At 44.6% G+C, this 15,156-nt stretch overlaps 1 protein-coding gene across 1 annotated transcript in view; it reads left to right on the plus strand.

Moving 5' to 3' along the window:
• The first annotated feature begins 492 nt into the window (after nt 1–492).
• Nucleotides 493–15,156, plus strand: part of GABARAPL2 (GABA type A receptor associated protein like 2) — a 100,411-nt gene continuing 85,747 nt past the window's right edge. The window contains exon 1 of the mRNA XM_069635459.1: nt 493–657. Coding sequence (XP_069491560.1) covers nt 624–657 — 34 coding nt within the window. The 5' untranslated portion in view covers nt 493–623. The remainder of the gene's footprint in view (nt 658–15,156) is intronic.

Below are 15,156 nucleotides of genomic sequence, written 5' to 3' on the forward strand. Positions count from 1 at the left end.
GAAATGAGGGGCTTGAGAGGGGGCCCCCAATTTTTTAAAAAATCGACTTTCTTCGTTATTTAAGTGTCGTTTAAAATGTTTGTCGTTATTGGGATTGTTGTTATAAACACATGGAACCCATTAGCACCTATAGACGGCAAAGAGATTGTTGGGTAAGTGAACTGACTCTATTGCGAGTACATGTATAATTACCCACCCCTAGGTCAGGCAGCTAGGCCCGACACAGTTGTTAAACCACCCCATCGATTACTCTTCTCACTAAAAGCACTGTTCATCCTTATTCACCCACTCATCCTACCATCCATCCTCTCATAACACTCCGCCATATTCGCCCATCCATACAGTCGTTAGCTCCTAAAACTTCCAAAACAGATAGGCCTATTGCCTTTGCCAATGTTTGTTTCTACCTAGTAGCCACAACAACTCTCTCAGGCTCCGCCTATTGCCGCTGTCACCGATTTTGAGGAGCCTCGTAACCCCGCCCCCTACCCCTTTGCAGAGTGACGCGGCGGAAGCCCGCCCTATTGGCTGAGGTTGACGTCAGAGGAAGCCGAGTCGCCTGTGTTGTTGTTGTAGCTGTCAGAGCTTCCTACCTCGGCCTGTCCTGCCTGCCTGTCTGCACCATGAAGTGGATGTTCAAGGAAGATCACTCACTCGGTGAGACTAGAAAGGGCCTGGCTCGCGTTAGCTAACCTCACTTTGGGAGGAGGGGGTTGGTGAGACTCTTGTACTAAAGAGGTCTTTGTTGGGAGGGGCTCTTAAAGAGACCACCGGGGCGGGATGACAGGTGGACATGATGTCCAACAGGGGGCTTTTCCTCGGCGATCGCCTCTTTGGAGGGAGGATAGTATTGTCTGCAGTGGTTATGAGGTTGAAGCATCTCTGACGAGAGTTCAGCACCTCATCTAACATTGCCCTAGGGCTTCATCGCAGAATGGAGAATAATATTAAACTGTCTCAAAGTGTGTGGGCAAGGTCCTTTGTGTGCAGAGGAGAGGGAGTCGCGCTACTAGAAATTATCGAACCTCTTGGGGTGGGGGTGCTGATAAAGACTTGTATGGGCTGGGTAATGCCCGGGAGTAGTTTTCTGTTGCACAGTGCCCTGTTTGGGGACAATATGAAAAACGTACGGGCAGCGAGAGGCGCATCATGAGCGGCAGGACAGACGTGGTCTCATCAGTCATTGGGCTGGGGCGTCTTAGAGGGTGGCGTCTTCACTGACTGCGACAACCCCTTCGATCACTTTCAACAGTGCCCCATCACTTAGGGATATGGGGGTGTCTCTGCCGACAAGTTTCACATACTGCCTTTTTTTCGTTAAATAGCGTTCAGTGCAAGAAACAAAAACTCTTGGTAATGTCCACACAGCGCTGTCAGTCAATTTCGTCAGTCTCTCATCCATACTATTTAATTGTATGTTTTCCAAACAGAACCTCAAACATGCACATCTAAAAGCAATGCTGCCTTGAATATAACTATCACACACATATAAAAAAAATGCAACAATCACAGACTTGTTTCTGCTTTGAGCTATTTCTGTTTTGAATAGTCATTTCTATACAACACTGTATATATCCTCCGCTTACCCTGCAGCCTGTTGGGGATATCACACCATACTCAAAGCACACGTGAACCAAATCTGACTACTGTATCCTATATCTGAAATTTGAACAGCATATGAAAGAACAAGACATACTACATTAGTTTTCCAAAGTTGATTAGCAGAGTTTGCTAATTACATTTTTCCTGATTAGCAAACAAACCCATTTGATTAGCAATGTTGTACTAATATTTGTAATGTCACCAAAAGTTATTTGTACCCAAGACCTAAAATGAGCAACAATAATGCCGTTTTGTGTACCACTTAAGTAAGACATTAGTGAGAGGAGTCTGGCATTGCAAATTCTTTAAAAATCCACTAGACCTGCAGGTTGAGTATCTTAGTTTACCTACTTGAACTTAGAGAAATGCACTCAACCCATGGCAACAGATGACAACACATTTAAATGTGCTTTCTGTAAAATTGTGCATGTCACCACAAGCCTACTATTTTGTGGGACACTGCTGCCACCCAGAGGACAGCCATGCAAAGTCAAACCTTTATTTGACTTTTACTGCAAAGTAAGTGTTAAGTAAAAGTTTCAAACAACCCTGAAGGGATCAACATTAAGATTGGATAAGCAGGAGCTAATAGCAGCTCCTGGGTATACTGCATTAACCAGTTGGCAGGAGCTACCACTGGGTAACCTGGAGCTAGTATTTAGCATTCCACAAATTAACTCCCACATAAATTTCAAACATACAATTGTGTCCGTTATCTATGAACCCTTATGCTTTAGATGTCATATAGATTTTTTTGAATTAATGCTTCTTTATAGATCATCCCAAATGCACACTTCATATCATATAGGTTTGTTTGTTCAGCATCAATTGGCCGGGAGAGCCAAAAGTAGCTCCTGGTTGTTGTTGGTGCTAATCTAACCAGGCTCCTCTGGGCTACAAGCAGGAGTTAAGTAGATCCCAGCTCCCCTCAATTTCGAACTCTGCCCTGCAAATGTTGCCCACCCCTTAATAACATCTACTCAACTATGCAAGTGGGCGAAAAGACTTTACGAGCACTGAATGAGTGTCTGTAAAATGTAAAAGCTTAGCTGAATGAATGGACACAAATAAGTAGATATGATTAAAAGGTTCTGAAAACAGTTTGGCTAGCTCTCTCCCGCAGGTGCTAATATATAATGCAATCAATGATAGAGCAAAGCGAGATTTGTAGGCTAACTACAGTGTATTAGATCTGTGGATGTACTGACTGGATGGAACTTATGATCACTGCTTTGTGTAAACCTTAGCTTTATGTATTCATTATTTAAGAGGAAAGAAAGTAATCCACTAAGTAGAGTGGATGGTCTAGCCGTCGGAGAACTAAGCAAACTAGGTGGAATATTGTAGTTTGCAGCAATCAGATATGTTAAGGAGTATGGGATTTGCTCATGGGTTGAGCACCAGTTGCAAGATGCATGCAGCAAGGAAGTTACAGAACTAGGTTTGCCATCAAATGTATTTGGCCGCGTGATAATGTACATTTTCAAAAGTGTTCACTTGTCAGTATGATGTATGTTCCCCAACAAAATGTAATCTACTTGACGTTATGAGATTTAGATACACTAACCAACACTTTTCTGTAAAGCATGGAGACAATGCAGTGTTATAGTATCAATACTGTAATTATGTATTATGTAACAACTTAAATGTTTAGGAATGGAATTGCAAGACAATCGTTTAAATAAAATTATCAAGTTAACACATACTGGTCTTTGCCATACAGATTATAGTTAACTTAATGGAAGTACCATCCCGATTACTTCTGGTTTACAATTATTTGAATAAGAAAACAAATATCTTGCCTAGCACTCCCACACATGCCTTTGGCACTCAAGCATGGAAGAGAGGATAACTGCTGCACTCTCTCTAAATTAGCCCCATTAAACTTGCAGTGAACAGAGAAGAGACATTGGAGAGAGCCGTGAAAATAAGAGGAATGCTGGGGGAGCTGTGCTTTCATTGAACAGGATATTTTAAATAGCCAGCAAACATGTGCCAATTTAATTAGCAAACCTACAGAATTTCATAGCAAATTGCTATGCGACACTGCATATTGTATGCCATGAAGAACAAGGAACACACAGTTTGACTTTCAAATATGAAAAGGAAAACCTCAGCTCAATTTAATTCTAAAGGTTCCATCATTATAAATGAGTTTGTATCAGCAGAAGTCGGTAGGGTTTCGGGGTATAGGCTCTCACCTTAAAGACTGAGCATCTTGGAGTAGTAGGCCCTCCTTGAAAGCAGCACTCTCACAAGCAGGGTCTCATAATACACCACCCTGGTCAGATTTAAAGTTTCAGAGTGCAATTTCCTGACGAGAAGGGTCTCAGACGAGACAGTTCTCATTGTTACTTAGTCTTTGACTAGTGAAGTGTCGCATAGCTCAAACTAAGCTTGCCTCACTATTGGAACCCATCAGACAACGAGGGTGTCAGTCAGAGCCCATCACGTTGTGGGTCTTGGAGTCAATAGAATATAAAGTTATTGGCATGACAAGTCAGAAGGTTACTGCCGAAGTAAGTACATACAGTGATACATAAGTAAACTTGAATTGCCACGTGTCTTTTCTTTTCTGGTTTTATTATTATTATTTATTACGGTATTATACAGTTAACAAAAAATCAACTTTTAATCCCACACAGTAGTAAGAACAAACCTAATTCGATCCAAGAATAAACATACTAAAAATAAGAAAAAGAAAATCCCTTATTAAAGAGTTCAATTAATTAAAAGAAACGTCATCTTAATCCAAGAGACAGTATTGCCTTCTAACTCCGCATTTATCTACACACATTATACCAACAGTTCCATAATGTTGACAATTCTTTTCCACAAAATGGTGAGAAATACAGTACATTTACATTTATTTATTTATACCGCGCACAATTGACCCGGAGGCATGATGGCACAACAGGACATACAACAAAAAACAAAGAAAAAAAAAGAACCACAAGAATCTACACATAAGCACAGGCATTAGAGAAACAGACATAAAGCTGGGGCTTCATAACAACCATCCATATACAAATTCCAAAGAGCCTCTGCTGTAATATTCACATCCAAACCAGCTGAACTCAAAGCCTTCAATCGTAGCGTCATTAGTGAAGGACACTCAGTCAATAGGCGTTTGGCTAATTCCAATTGCATACCGCTGCACAAGCAGAAATATCTAACATTTTTCAGGATTTTTAGCCAAGCGCCTATTATCTCAAGAGACTTCAGTGTGACATTTCAGTCAGAGATAATCCCAGACCAAAGAATTGGCCAAAAATGGGAGATGTATCTTCGAGCTGATTCCCGGTCTTGAATTTATTCAAAAAAGGCAACAGCGTTGGATTTGGTTGCCAGATTACCAATTGAAGGGTCTACATTACTTTCCTAAAGTGGCAGAGCGGCATTGCAAGGGCATTTTCCGGGGGTAATCTTAAGCCACCAGTCGGCAATCAACCTAATTTTCACAAGGAAACTGATAGACATAAGGCTAGCTCGAGACTGTAGCACCCCCAAACATCAGCCCAATCAAGGTTTTTTCTAGGGCATTTGCAAGCTTCCAGTAAATGGGCAGATAGCACAAGTGAAATTTCACATAAATCGGTACAATATTACATTCTAGAAAGATAATTTCCATTGCAGTATGGGAGGGCAATCTCAACAGTCTCTATACAATTGCAGTCTAAATTTTGATCAGCTCTGTTATATATCCAAAAGCCCAAATCTCAGCCCCATATGGAAGGATTGGGAGCATTTTGGCTTGATATAACTAGATCAGGGCACCAAGAAAGTAACCCCCACACTTATGGGCGATAGTGACAGCTTTCTTTGAATTCTTACTTTTAACATGTTCTAGATGCGAAACCCACTGCAATCTGGAGTCCAGGTTTACTCCCAGATAGTTATAGTGAGAGCTGACTGATTACACCTGTTCTGTGCTGGGCCATGGATTGTGCATTACCTCCCTCTCCCAACGAGTTGACCTGTCCGGCAACATGTCTATTTATGTTATAAAATGTACCACATTTTCCGACTCCCTGGTAAGCGTCAATCTCCAAAACAGAACATTCATAATAACCATGCCTATTTAAAGAAGAATGTGAATCCATGATGTAGGTAACAATACTTTGGAAATGCACAATGGAAGTGACTTATCTAACCTGGTTACCTGGCCACCCTCTGAACGTACGGGACCAGGCTCCTGTACAACCAGTTGCCCTTGCACTGCAACCGGGCCTCCCAACCACTTGGGGAATGTATCTGCAACCCTACAGTCCCCTGACTCGGTGCACTTATGAGCCACCTCCCTGACAGCTACGCGTTTATTTGCACTCTCTCCCCTCCCGCACTCCCCTGGCACTTTTCCTCTCCGTCCCCCCGCACTTGCACGATATGAATGACACAAGGCCTAGTAAGATTGTTGTTTTGTCCTCCTTCTGTCTTCCCTTCCTTGTCATGTCGCGTAGAGGCGCGTTATAAATTAATTTATCATATCATAACATTCTGACAAGAATCCACTATTCTAATGTCATTGCTTCTAATGAAGCGTAAATGAATAATTGAGTGGAACAGCTCCAGTAGCCATGATCGATTTTAAGTAAAACCTTTTTCCATTGCAAAAGAAGCTTCTAATTCTAAAACCATTACTTTGTCGCTTCTAGCAGGGAACGATAGTGTAGGTGGGACATCTGCTTTTAAATCTCTTAATTCTGTTCGAATCATAACACTGTTGACAGAGGACCCCACACCTACATCAGGGATAGCAAAAGCCGGACTAAAAAAAACCTTTCTAGCTGATTTTGTATTTTGTCTCTTCCAAAAGGTAGTCTGTTTCTTTTGCTTGTGGTTGCCCTGGCCTAGGAGTGGACCACTGGCCTGATAAGTGGGAGCAGTCGACCGATTAACAGCTCCAACCCCTACTGCAGTAGATGGTAGGGTCACATCTTTAGTCACAGGCTCATTTTCTTCTTCCACCACAAGTGATATGTCTACCAGACATTTTGTCAAATTGGTCCGCCCCGAATAGGATGACCCTTACAAGCAATGGCATTGTTGGTCTTGCCTTTGCGAGAAACACGAAAGGGCTTAGCAGGTCAGAGACGTCTGATAGGTTCTGACAGAATGTTCAAAGACGCAGGGGCTCATTATGGGGTTGCTGGTAAAACCCGCTGGTGGGTGGCGGGTTACTGGCAACCCTGTGACACTGTAACTGTAAATCCCCCTTTCCATGGAGTCCTGTGAGACTAGATGGAAATGGGGTCACTAAAGCACCGGCACTATTAACTCTTAACATGCCTGCCGGGGATCTGTGGCCCCTACCGGCATTGTTATAGCATGGCGGTCCAGAAAGGGTGCTGGTACGTTGCCACCGGCACCCTTATTTCCGGACCGCCATGCTTCTAATGAGGCCCGCAATTTTATCTCCTTTTGGCCGAAAGGTCGTCATACATAATCGCTTGTTTACTTTTGTACCATGCCTCCGTGTTAATGTCTGCTTTGGCAGGAGTAAGGCTCATTAGTGTACAGCTTTCCTTCAGTTGTACCAGATCAGATTTCATGAATGTCACTGTATCAGCATGGATTTTATCCAGGCTATTGATATGTACATTATTGATGTTAGTAAGTATATTCAAGGTGCACACAATGTGTTCAAGAGAATTACCTTGTCTATCTAACTTATTGTCAATGTCATCTCATCTAGCTGTTAACTGAGAGAATGTTTTCCAAAATATTTAACATTGCCGCAGAAGATCCACTAACGTCGGAAGCATGCAGCGTGGTATTAAGCTCTTCATCAGTCTCTCCCACTGGAAAATAAATGTTATTATCTAGGTGCTGAGTCCGGCCGTGAGAAGACTATTCAAAGTCAACAATCTGGCCATTAGGTTGAATGTCCACATAGGTCTCCATAATATTTTCAGGATGTTTACGTTTGTCCTTGTGTGTGATAGTACATGTAACCATATCGGTACCACAGCAGCAGCAGTTTCGAATTCAGTCACCACCGGGTTAGTAAATGAATGGAGCAGAGAAAAAGTCAGTAGTTGTAGTGTCGGACTTGGCTCCCTTACTAGATTCTCCAAGATCAAAGGTCTTCTGGTAACATGTTTGGGATAGACATCACGAGCAAATGTTAGCATCACTGCTTAGTCCCGCAGCAGCTATCCTTCCATCTCCTCGCACCACACCAACAGAGTTTGCTGTGTTAGCTGGATGGACAGAATATTCTTCATTTGCACAAGGAGAGGTGTGAGAAACCTGAAGGCGTCCTCACGTTTTCTCCTCTTGGGACCTCTGTTCAGGTGACTAGGGAGAGGCCATCGCTCTTGGATTCTGACTCTGGGGTGAAGAAGCGAGGGAGGATCACCTGGGTGGAGGGTCCTTGGGGATTGGGAGTGAAACGCCATCCTGAGACGAGATGCTGTATTCCGCATATTTTTTTCAGGAAGGACCCTCTGTCCCAGAGGTAATCATGGGGTATTGTCATCACTGTCACATTAACCCAGAAATTGCCCAAGGATTTTAGCACCCTAGAAGCACAAGAAAGAAGGTGAAGCGAGGGGTTAAGGATAGTGCAGGTGAAACATGGTATCCCCCTTTCCCTATGGATGACCAACCTAACACTCCCCCCAACCTTTATAGGGCATTTCAAAACCTCTTCCTTCATTTACCCACATTTGACAGTTGACAGTACTGGGACGAGTGTTATGATGGATTTCTGAACTCTGACATGGTGGGCAGAGGTTCAGAAGGTCATCCTAGTTTCTTGGAACAGAGTAACCTTCTGGACAGGCTTGACCAATTATGGTAGCATTGAAAGCGGTCAATGCTAGGTCTCAGGAGGGTGAGGGTGATTGAAAGCCCACAGTGAGCACACACAGTAAACAAAACCACAAATTACTCTGTCATGTGTATATCAAAAATATATTTACATTTCTTAAAGGCCTTTTAAGTCAAACACAAAGTAATTATTCAGCAGTAATAACAAAACCAACACAACACTAATCTAGCATACATATATACAGTAACCAATGGCCTAAAGGAATAGTACACAGTATGGATCCACAACCTGCAAAGAGAGGGGTTGCACAGTGTGACTATTGTTTAGGCAGTCCTTCACAATTCAAACCCTAACTAAGAGTCAGTCCAGTCCCTAGATGAGTGGAGCCTTGAGCTCAAAAGTACTTTCGGTGCTGGCGTACGCAATCGTGCGGTTAAGTCAAAACGGGGTCTCTTCAAGGAGCTGTAGCGACTCAGGAAGGTGGGTGAGGCAGTGAAGAATAAGTTCCCACTATTCGAGGAGGGTCTCCCCAAGAGGGCAGAACAGGATCCAAGAATCGGGAATAGTTTGGAAGCACAGGCTAGTGGCCCTGGGGGGACACTCGTGCGTGAAAATTGATGGATGCCCCAGGGGCCACCAGTATGGGTTGCCAAGTACTCACCGACGCTCGGCGCACTCCGGAGGAAACTTCGGCCGTCGGGTCCACTTCAGTTGCAGGTTCAAATCCTGCAGTTGCGCGGCTCTGCGGCTTTCAGGGGCTGCGTTCCAGTGATGATTTTGTGGCCGGATAGTGGCAATTTCTCTGCTCCTGATGAACGGATCAGGCTAATTCTGCTGCAGCGAGTCAGAGGACACAGGGGGGTACAGCAGCAAGGCACCCACGAAGTTCGTCACCACAGCTTGGCGACACATTGACCGCGTATGCTCGGGTTCAGGCGGACTCTCCTAATTCCAGACCTAGGAATGCTAGCTGTACGGAACTCAGCGGGAGAGTGCCTTATACTCAGAACCTGCATATTCCAGCGCAAGTCGAAACTCGAGACCGCAGCGCTTCCAGGGCAAAGATCCCGTGCAAGCTGGTCACTTCACAGGGCGGTTCAGGAACACTTCTGAAAAGGCTTGCTTACAGGTTAAGCAGGAGGTGCCGAGAATAGTTGGCCGCACTATTCCAATGGGTCGAAACTTCCTTGCAGGCATTCTAGGTTCGATCAAAAACAGGGGGTCAGACGTGACAACAGTGGGCTCGGGGTGCCAAACCTTCCATCAGGTCACCAGCGGTTCCACAGATCTGCTTTGTTGATTCAGGATACTTGGCTCCGTTACTAAGTTTGGTGTGAACTCAGAAGATTGACCTGGAATGGGTGTAAGATGCGTTCACTTAAACAAAATCTCCTTTGTGCTAAAACATGCGCTAAAACTAAGAGAAACCAATGAGAGATCTGCTCATATACAGCCATCCCAGACGTCGACCAATCATGGACCACAGTGGTCCCAGTCATCCCAGCACACCAGACATCCTGGCACCCAGAATGTGTATTGTAAATAGACAGCTCCAGCCCACGTCCTGGAGGCACACACACAAGGCATGCAGAAGCCTGCAAAAGCTTTGGTTTGCGCAGGATTCTGCATGAACAAATAAGGAATTTCCCCGGTCTGCTCGACCCTGGGAAGGCAAAGGGACAAGATGGCCAAAGGACAAAACAAAGTACCTCATGGCATGGCCATTTTAGTCACTGGCCACTGTCCTGGGCCAAACGTGGTAAACGCTGTTTGGACCATTGAAAACACTTAAGAAGTAACAGCTGCCACCAGCTCTGTCCAAGGCACACTTGTACGTTCACCAAAAAAATCCTTTGAGGGTGTCTAGGGCCTTAAAAATGCAAAGAGGACTCCAGCGCACTGTACTGTAAGGTACTTTGTGCACTGATAAAATGTTACTAAGAAATAGCAACAAAGTGAAAGACTAAGGGAAACAAAGTCTCCCAGCACTGACTGTCTTAAGGGCCTCAGGGATTTCGTATAATAAAATGAGCAAAAGCCCACCGGAGTACAGCAGAAGGCTGGGCTCCACTGGCAAATGTCAGGCTAGGGTTGTCAGACAACAGCAAAACTTGGGTGTACACAACTGGAGGGAAAAATACCCATAAATGGAAATCTTTCCTAACAATGAGGAAGAGGAGACTAAGAATAATGAACACTACACCTACATTTTACCACTCTGGTACTGGGACGAGGTAGATACCTGCAGAGTATGGTGAGAGTCAGGCATGTCCCCTTAATCATAGTCAGGCAAACCTAATAAAGGGTCAACACCTGCAACCTGTTAGAGGTTTTCAGGTGTATAAAATGAGAGCCAGAGAATGGTGCAGAACAAAACAGGGAAGCCTTTGGGAACAAGACCAGCAGGTAACCTTTTCCAGGAGGAGGCAGCCGTAGTGGGTCCTGTGGAGGAGCCAGGATGCCGGCCAGCAGCCCAGAGAAGGAGCCTCTGTTGTGGAACTGTGCAGAAGGAAGGAGGACGCTGTCTGTGTCTCTGTCGAGGCAGCAGAGCTACCAGTGTGCGAGCGGTGGGCCCTTGTATATGAGTGGGGCTCACAGGAGCTGCTCCGCTGACCTGCAGGGAAGAAAGAAGCAGCGGGAGCCATTCAGGAACAAAGCCAAGTACCGGTGAGTGTCGGGGTGAGGCACTCGATAACCAGGGCGTTCCTAAGTGGTCTGCGAGTGGGGAATGAATGTATTCCAATTGCACGGACACTTGAAAATAAGCACAATGAATACTTATTGAATACCAAACTAAATAACAACTTGAAATTAAACCAAATTGAGTTCATATTGAATATCAAATTGCTTATTATCAAATTGCTTATTAAATATTGAACTGAAAAACATATTGAGTGCATATTTAAACATCAGAGTGAATACCACTTGAAATCAAGCATAACAAATGCTATTGGCTATGGAACTGAATAATGCTTTTTATGTGTAACGAAGAGGACAGCCAAAGAGAAAGTGCTCATGGCAAAACCGCGCATAGGAAAGAGCACAAATGTAAAGGAGTTTTATAGAAGGTGGGACATGAGCACGGCCACCTTACAGGGAACTGAACGTATAATTACAGTGTGACAAGGCCAAAGACTGGCAAGAGGTGTGTGACACTTTGGGGCAGAGCCAAGATGCTAATCAAGAGAAGCCAAAGTAGTTTGATTATTGCACATAAGCCAAGAGTCCAACCAAGGAAGACTACAAGAGCAGAACTCTGTACACAGGACAAGTCTGGTAAACCTGTGTGGGCTGAGAAGCCTAGGGATCCTGGTTGCGCGACCTATGATGGGTGGACGGTGCAGTCTCAGCTGCGCCTAGACTAGTGAGCCCGGAACTGTGAGAAACAGACATTGTATAAACTAAAGACTTCTGGAAGGGCATCCTGAGACTAAAGGAATTGTGAACTTGTCTTGAGAATGCAGACTCAAGTCTCTTTTGCTTTGAACTTGGGAAAGGGGGGGAGCTGAAGAAAAAGCTAAGCGTTGGAAGAAGCTCAGAACTTAATGTTGATCACCATTACTTTCATTATTGGCATCCCTACACATTGTTTAGCTTTTAGTTGTGAGGGCAAGGATAGGCTTTGGTCACATACAGACTTTTAAGTTGAACTCTTTGACTCAAACTTTTCTTAGTTTCGTTCAGGTAGGGAAATCCCACCTTAGCATAGGGCAAGTTAGGCCTTCAACCATCCTGACATTTAAGTTAATAAACACCTTTTTGTTTGAATTTTAAGTCTGTGTCCTACTTCATGATGCCTTCACAGAGGCAGAAGGCAGGGTCTGGGGCCAAGCCTCCATGACTCTGTGTATAGCAGCTGCAATACGTTTTGAAGCTCGCACTGCAGCAACTCCTGAGGCACGTCGCTTCAGCGTTTTTGCGATATGTCACCATACAAACTCCAAAAATGAAGAGGGGCTTAAAGGTTAACCCGCCACCCGCAGTCACCACGCTTACTGCATTGCGACGGGCCTCTCCTCGAAGCTAGAACGACTAATGGCAACAGATTTGTGTAATTTCAGCAATTGGCTCACTTACCGGATGAGCAATGGCTCTTAGCGGTACAGGAAAAGACTAGAGGAGAAGTGCGTTCAGAAGCAGAAAATATCAACTAGGGATTAATCCGTCTCCTCCAGTGCCCGACAGACCACGCAAGACCACTTCCTCCCACTTGCTCTTTGGTGCAGCGCTCCACGCTGGCAATGGTGCTTTATTTGTATGGCGCACCAAACCCAAAGGTATCTGGGCGCATTTGTACAGAGTTACAAGTATACCTTAAGCATGAGTTCAATTGCTACATAACATATCAGCAATTTAGAAAGAGTATATATAGGCAATACAAGTAAAGATGGATAGATAGGCAATCAGTGGCAGTGGTTACAGTGCCAGAGAGTGGTGTATAGGCATGAATTGCAGTTATTACGTTTTTCTGCAATTTAGGGTAAAGGAGTATGTACAAACGATGTAGGTATAGAGAAGATAAGTTGGAGATCAGTGGCAATGGTTAGAGTGCCAGGGATTAGTATGTCAACACAGATTATAGTAAAAGCAGGCTAACACTCTCCCGCAGTGTCACCGGTCCTGGGCTACAAGCCATTTTATAGTGTTTCACCTAAATTAAGGAAGGGTTGGTCAGCTCTCAGGGAAGGTGGAAGGGCGTTCAGGGCTTGCGCCGCCATAACCGGGAAGCTGCTCCCCCCTGCTTTTTTTTCGTTTGGAATCTTGGGACGACCCGGCAGCATGAATTGGCTGTAGTCGCAGTAGCAGCTCTCTGGTGACAGGCTCCTCCTCCTCCCAGCACAGCAATAGTAAAAATACTTAGCAATGACCAGGCAAGACCACTTCCTCCCACTTGCTCTTGCACGCCATGCTGGCAATGGTGATTTAGTAGTCACAGTAGCACGTCTCTAGTGACAGGCTCCTCCTCCCAGTACAGCCATAGTAAAAATACTTAGCAATGACCACGCAAGGCCACGTCCTCCCACTTGCTCTTCCGCACAGCACTCCGCACTGGCAATGGTGATTTATTAGTAGCAAGTCTCTGGTGACAGGCTCCTCCTCCCAACACAGCAATAGTAAAAATACTTAGCAATGACCACGCAAGACCACTTCATCCCACTTGCTCTTCTGCGCAGGCAATGGGGCTTTAGTAGTCGCAGAAGCAGGTCTCTGTTGACGGCTCCTCCTGCCAGCACAGCAATAGTAAAAACACTTAGCAATGACCACGCAAGACCACTTCATCCCATTTGCTCTGCCGCGCAGTGCTCCGTGCTGGCAATGGGGCTTTAGTAGTCGCAGTAGCAGGTCTCTGGTGACCGACTCCTTCTCCCACACAGCAATATGAAAATTACTTAGTAATGACCATGCAGGACAACTTTCTCCCACTTGCTCTTCTGGTTGTATGCAGAGACCAACTTTGCTACCCCCTTCTCAGCTTCCTGTATTTCCCCAAGAATGAGATGGAGCTTTTCCTCCTATGTTTTCCTGAGGAAGTCTCTCTTCACTGCGCAGAAGTGGAGAAATAAGGGTCACTGGTGTCTTTTGTGTTTATGACTGTGTAGAAAAAGTCTATTTCTCCAGTGTCACACTGTTGGCAGATTCTGGCATCTCTGGGTTTCCGGTTTGATCTGTGTTGGGCAGTTTGTCGCTTAGACTGTATTTGGTGAACATTTGCCAGTGATCATGTTTTGGACTACCGTTAAGTGTGCATCAAGTATGAGGACTTTGAGTATTATTTAGCATCCTAGTTAGTTGTTTTGCCCGAGATGTGGCTTTGCAGTGACTATGATTTATTTAAGGTACCACAAGGCTTCACCAAGTCCGACTCGGAGATGTGAAGTCCCTCAGGAAAGGAGAATATAAAAGTCCTTCACCAGAAAGATTTAGAACTCAACCAATTTTGTCCTGGTAGAAAAAGGGACCAGAATCTTCAATGGGTCCCAAAGGTAGTGTACCACGCAGCAAATCTGACTGGACAGTGCTACTCGTTCTCAGCATCGCTTTGATGGTGGTGACTTGCACTATAGCAGTGTTAATAGTTTGTAAATATTCGATAAAATGAGGAACACAGCAAATAGTGTATTCCATTTATATCAGTTATGCAATCTGATTTTCTTTGTCCACCGGGATTCAGAAGTGCTGCAATTTAAATATTTGCTTGTAACACAAAATATGTATTGTTTTTGTACTTTCCCCAACAAGAAAACGATCCACTGCACCACACCAGTGCCGCTTTTTTGTGAAGGTATTTCTGCAGGTTGACCATGACCATAACTAAGGTCACGAGACATCATTTTTAAATGGACCCCTACTCGTCCTTAAGGCCTTAGGAGATGTTATGTTATGACATTTGTATAGCTCTTATGCCATTGGTATGGCCTGAAAGCACTGTGGGTGAACGCCCTTGGAGGACTGAAGTCTGAGGAATGAGAATTGAAAGGAGGATTTTTAGAATGAGTGTGTGCATTTTAGCCAGCACGAAGGTAGGGAGGGGTGGCTAAGTCCCTGATAGGGACCCATGGAGATCTGGTTAGTGGATGGGTGCTGTGATAGACTGTCAGGAGGTAGCCCAGCTGGACTAAATTTATTTTGTGGGACTGCATTCTAATGGCACAGGTGATATGCGTTTTATTATGAAGGCCAAAAGTGAATTGTTGCAGGTGCATGCAGGTGGGTGGCTATGTCCGTAGAGGGATACAGCTATGTTCCATGTCTGCAGGTGGAAATACAGCCTCTTGTGC

Source organism: Ambystoma mexicanum, chromosome 1q (assembly GCF_040938575.1).
Source record: "Ambystoma mexicanum isolate Mex_15411 chromosome 1q, UKY_AmexF1_1, whole genome shotgun sequence".
Taxonomy (NCBI): Eukaryota; Metazoa; Chordata; class Amphibia; order Caudata; family Ambystomatidae; genus Ambystoma; species Ambystoma mexicanum.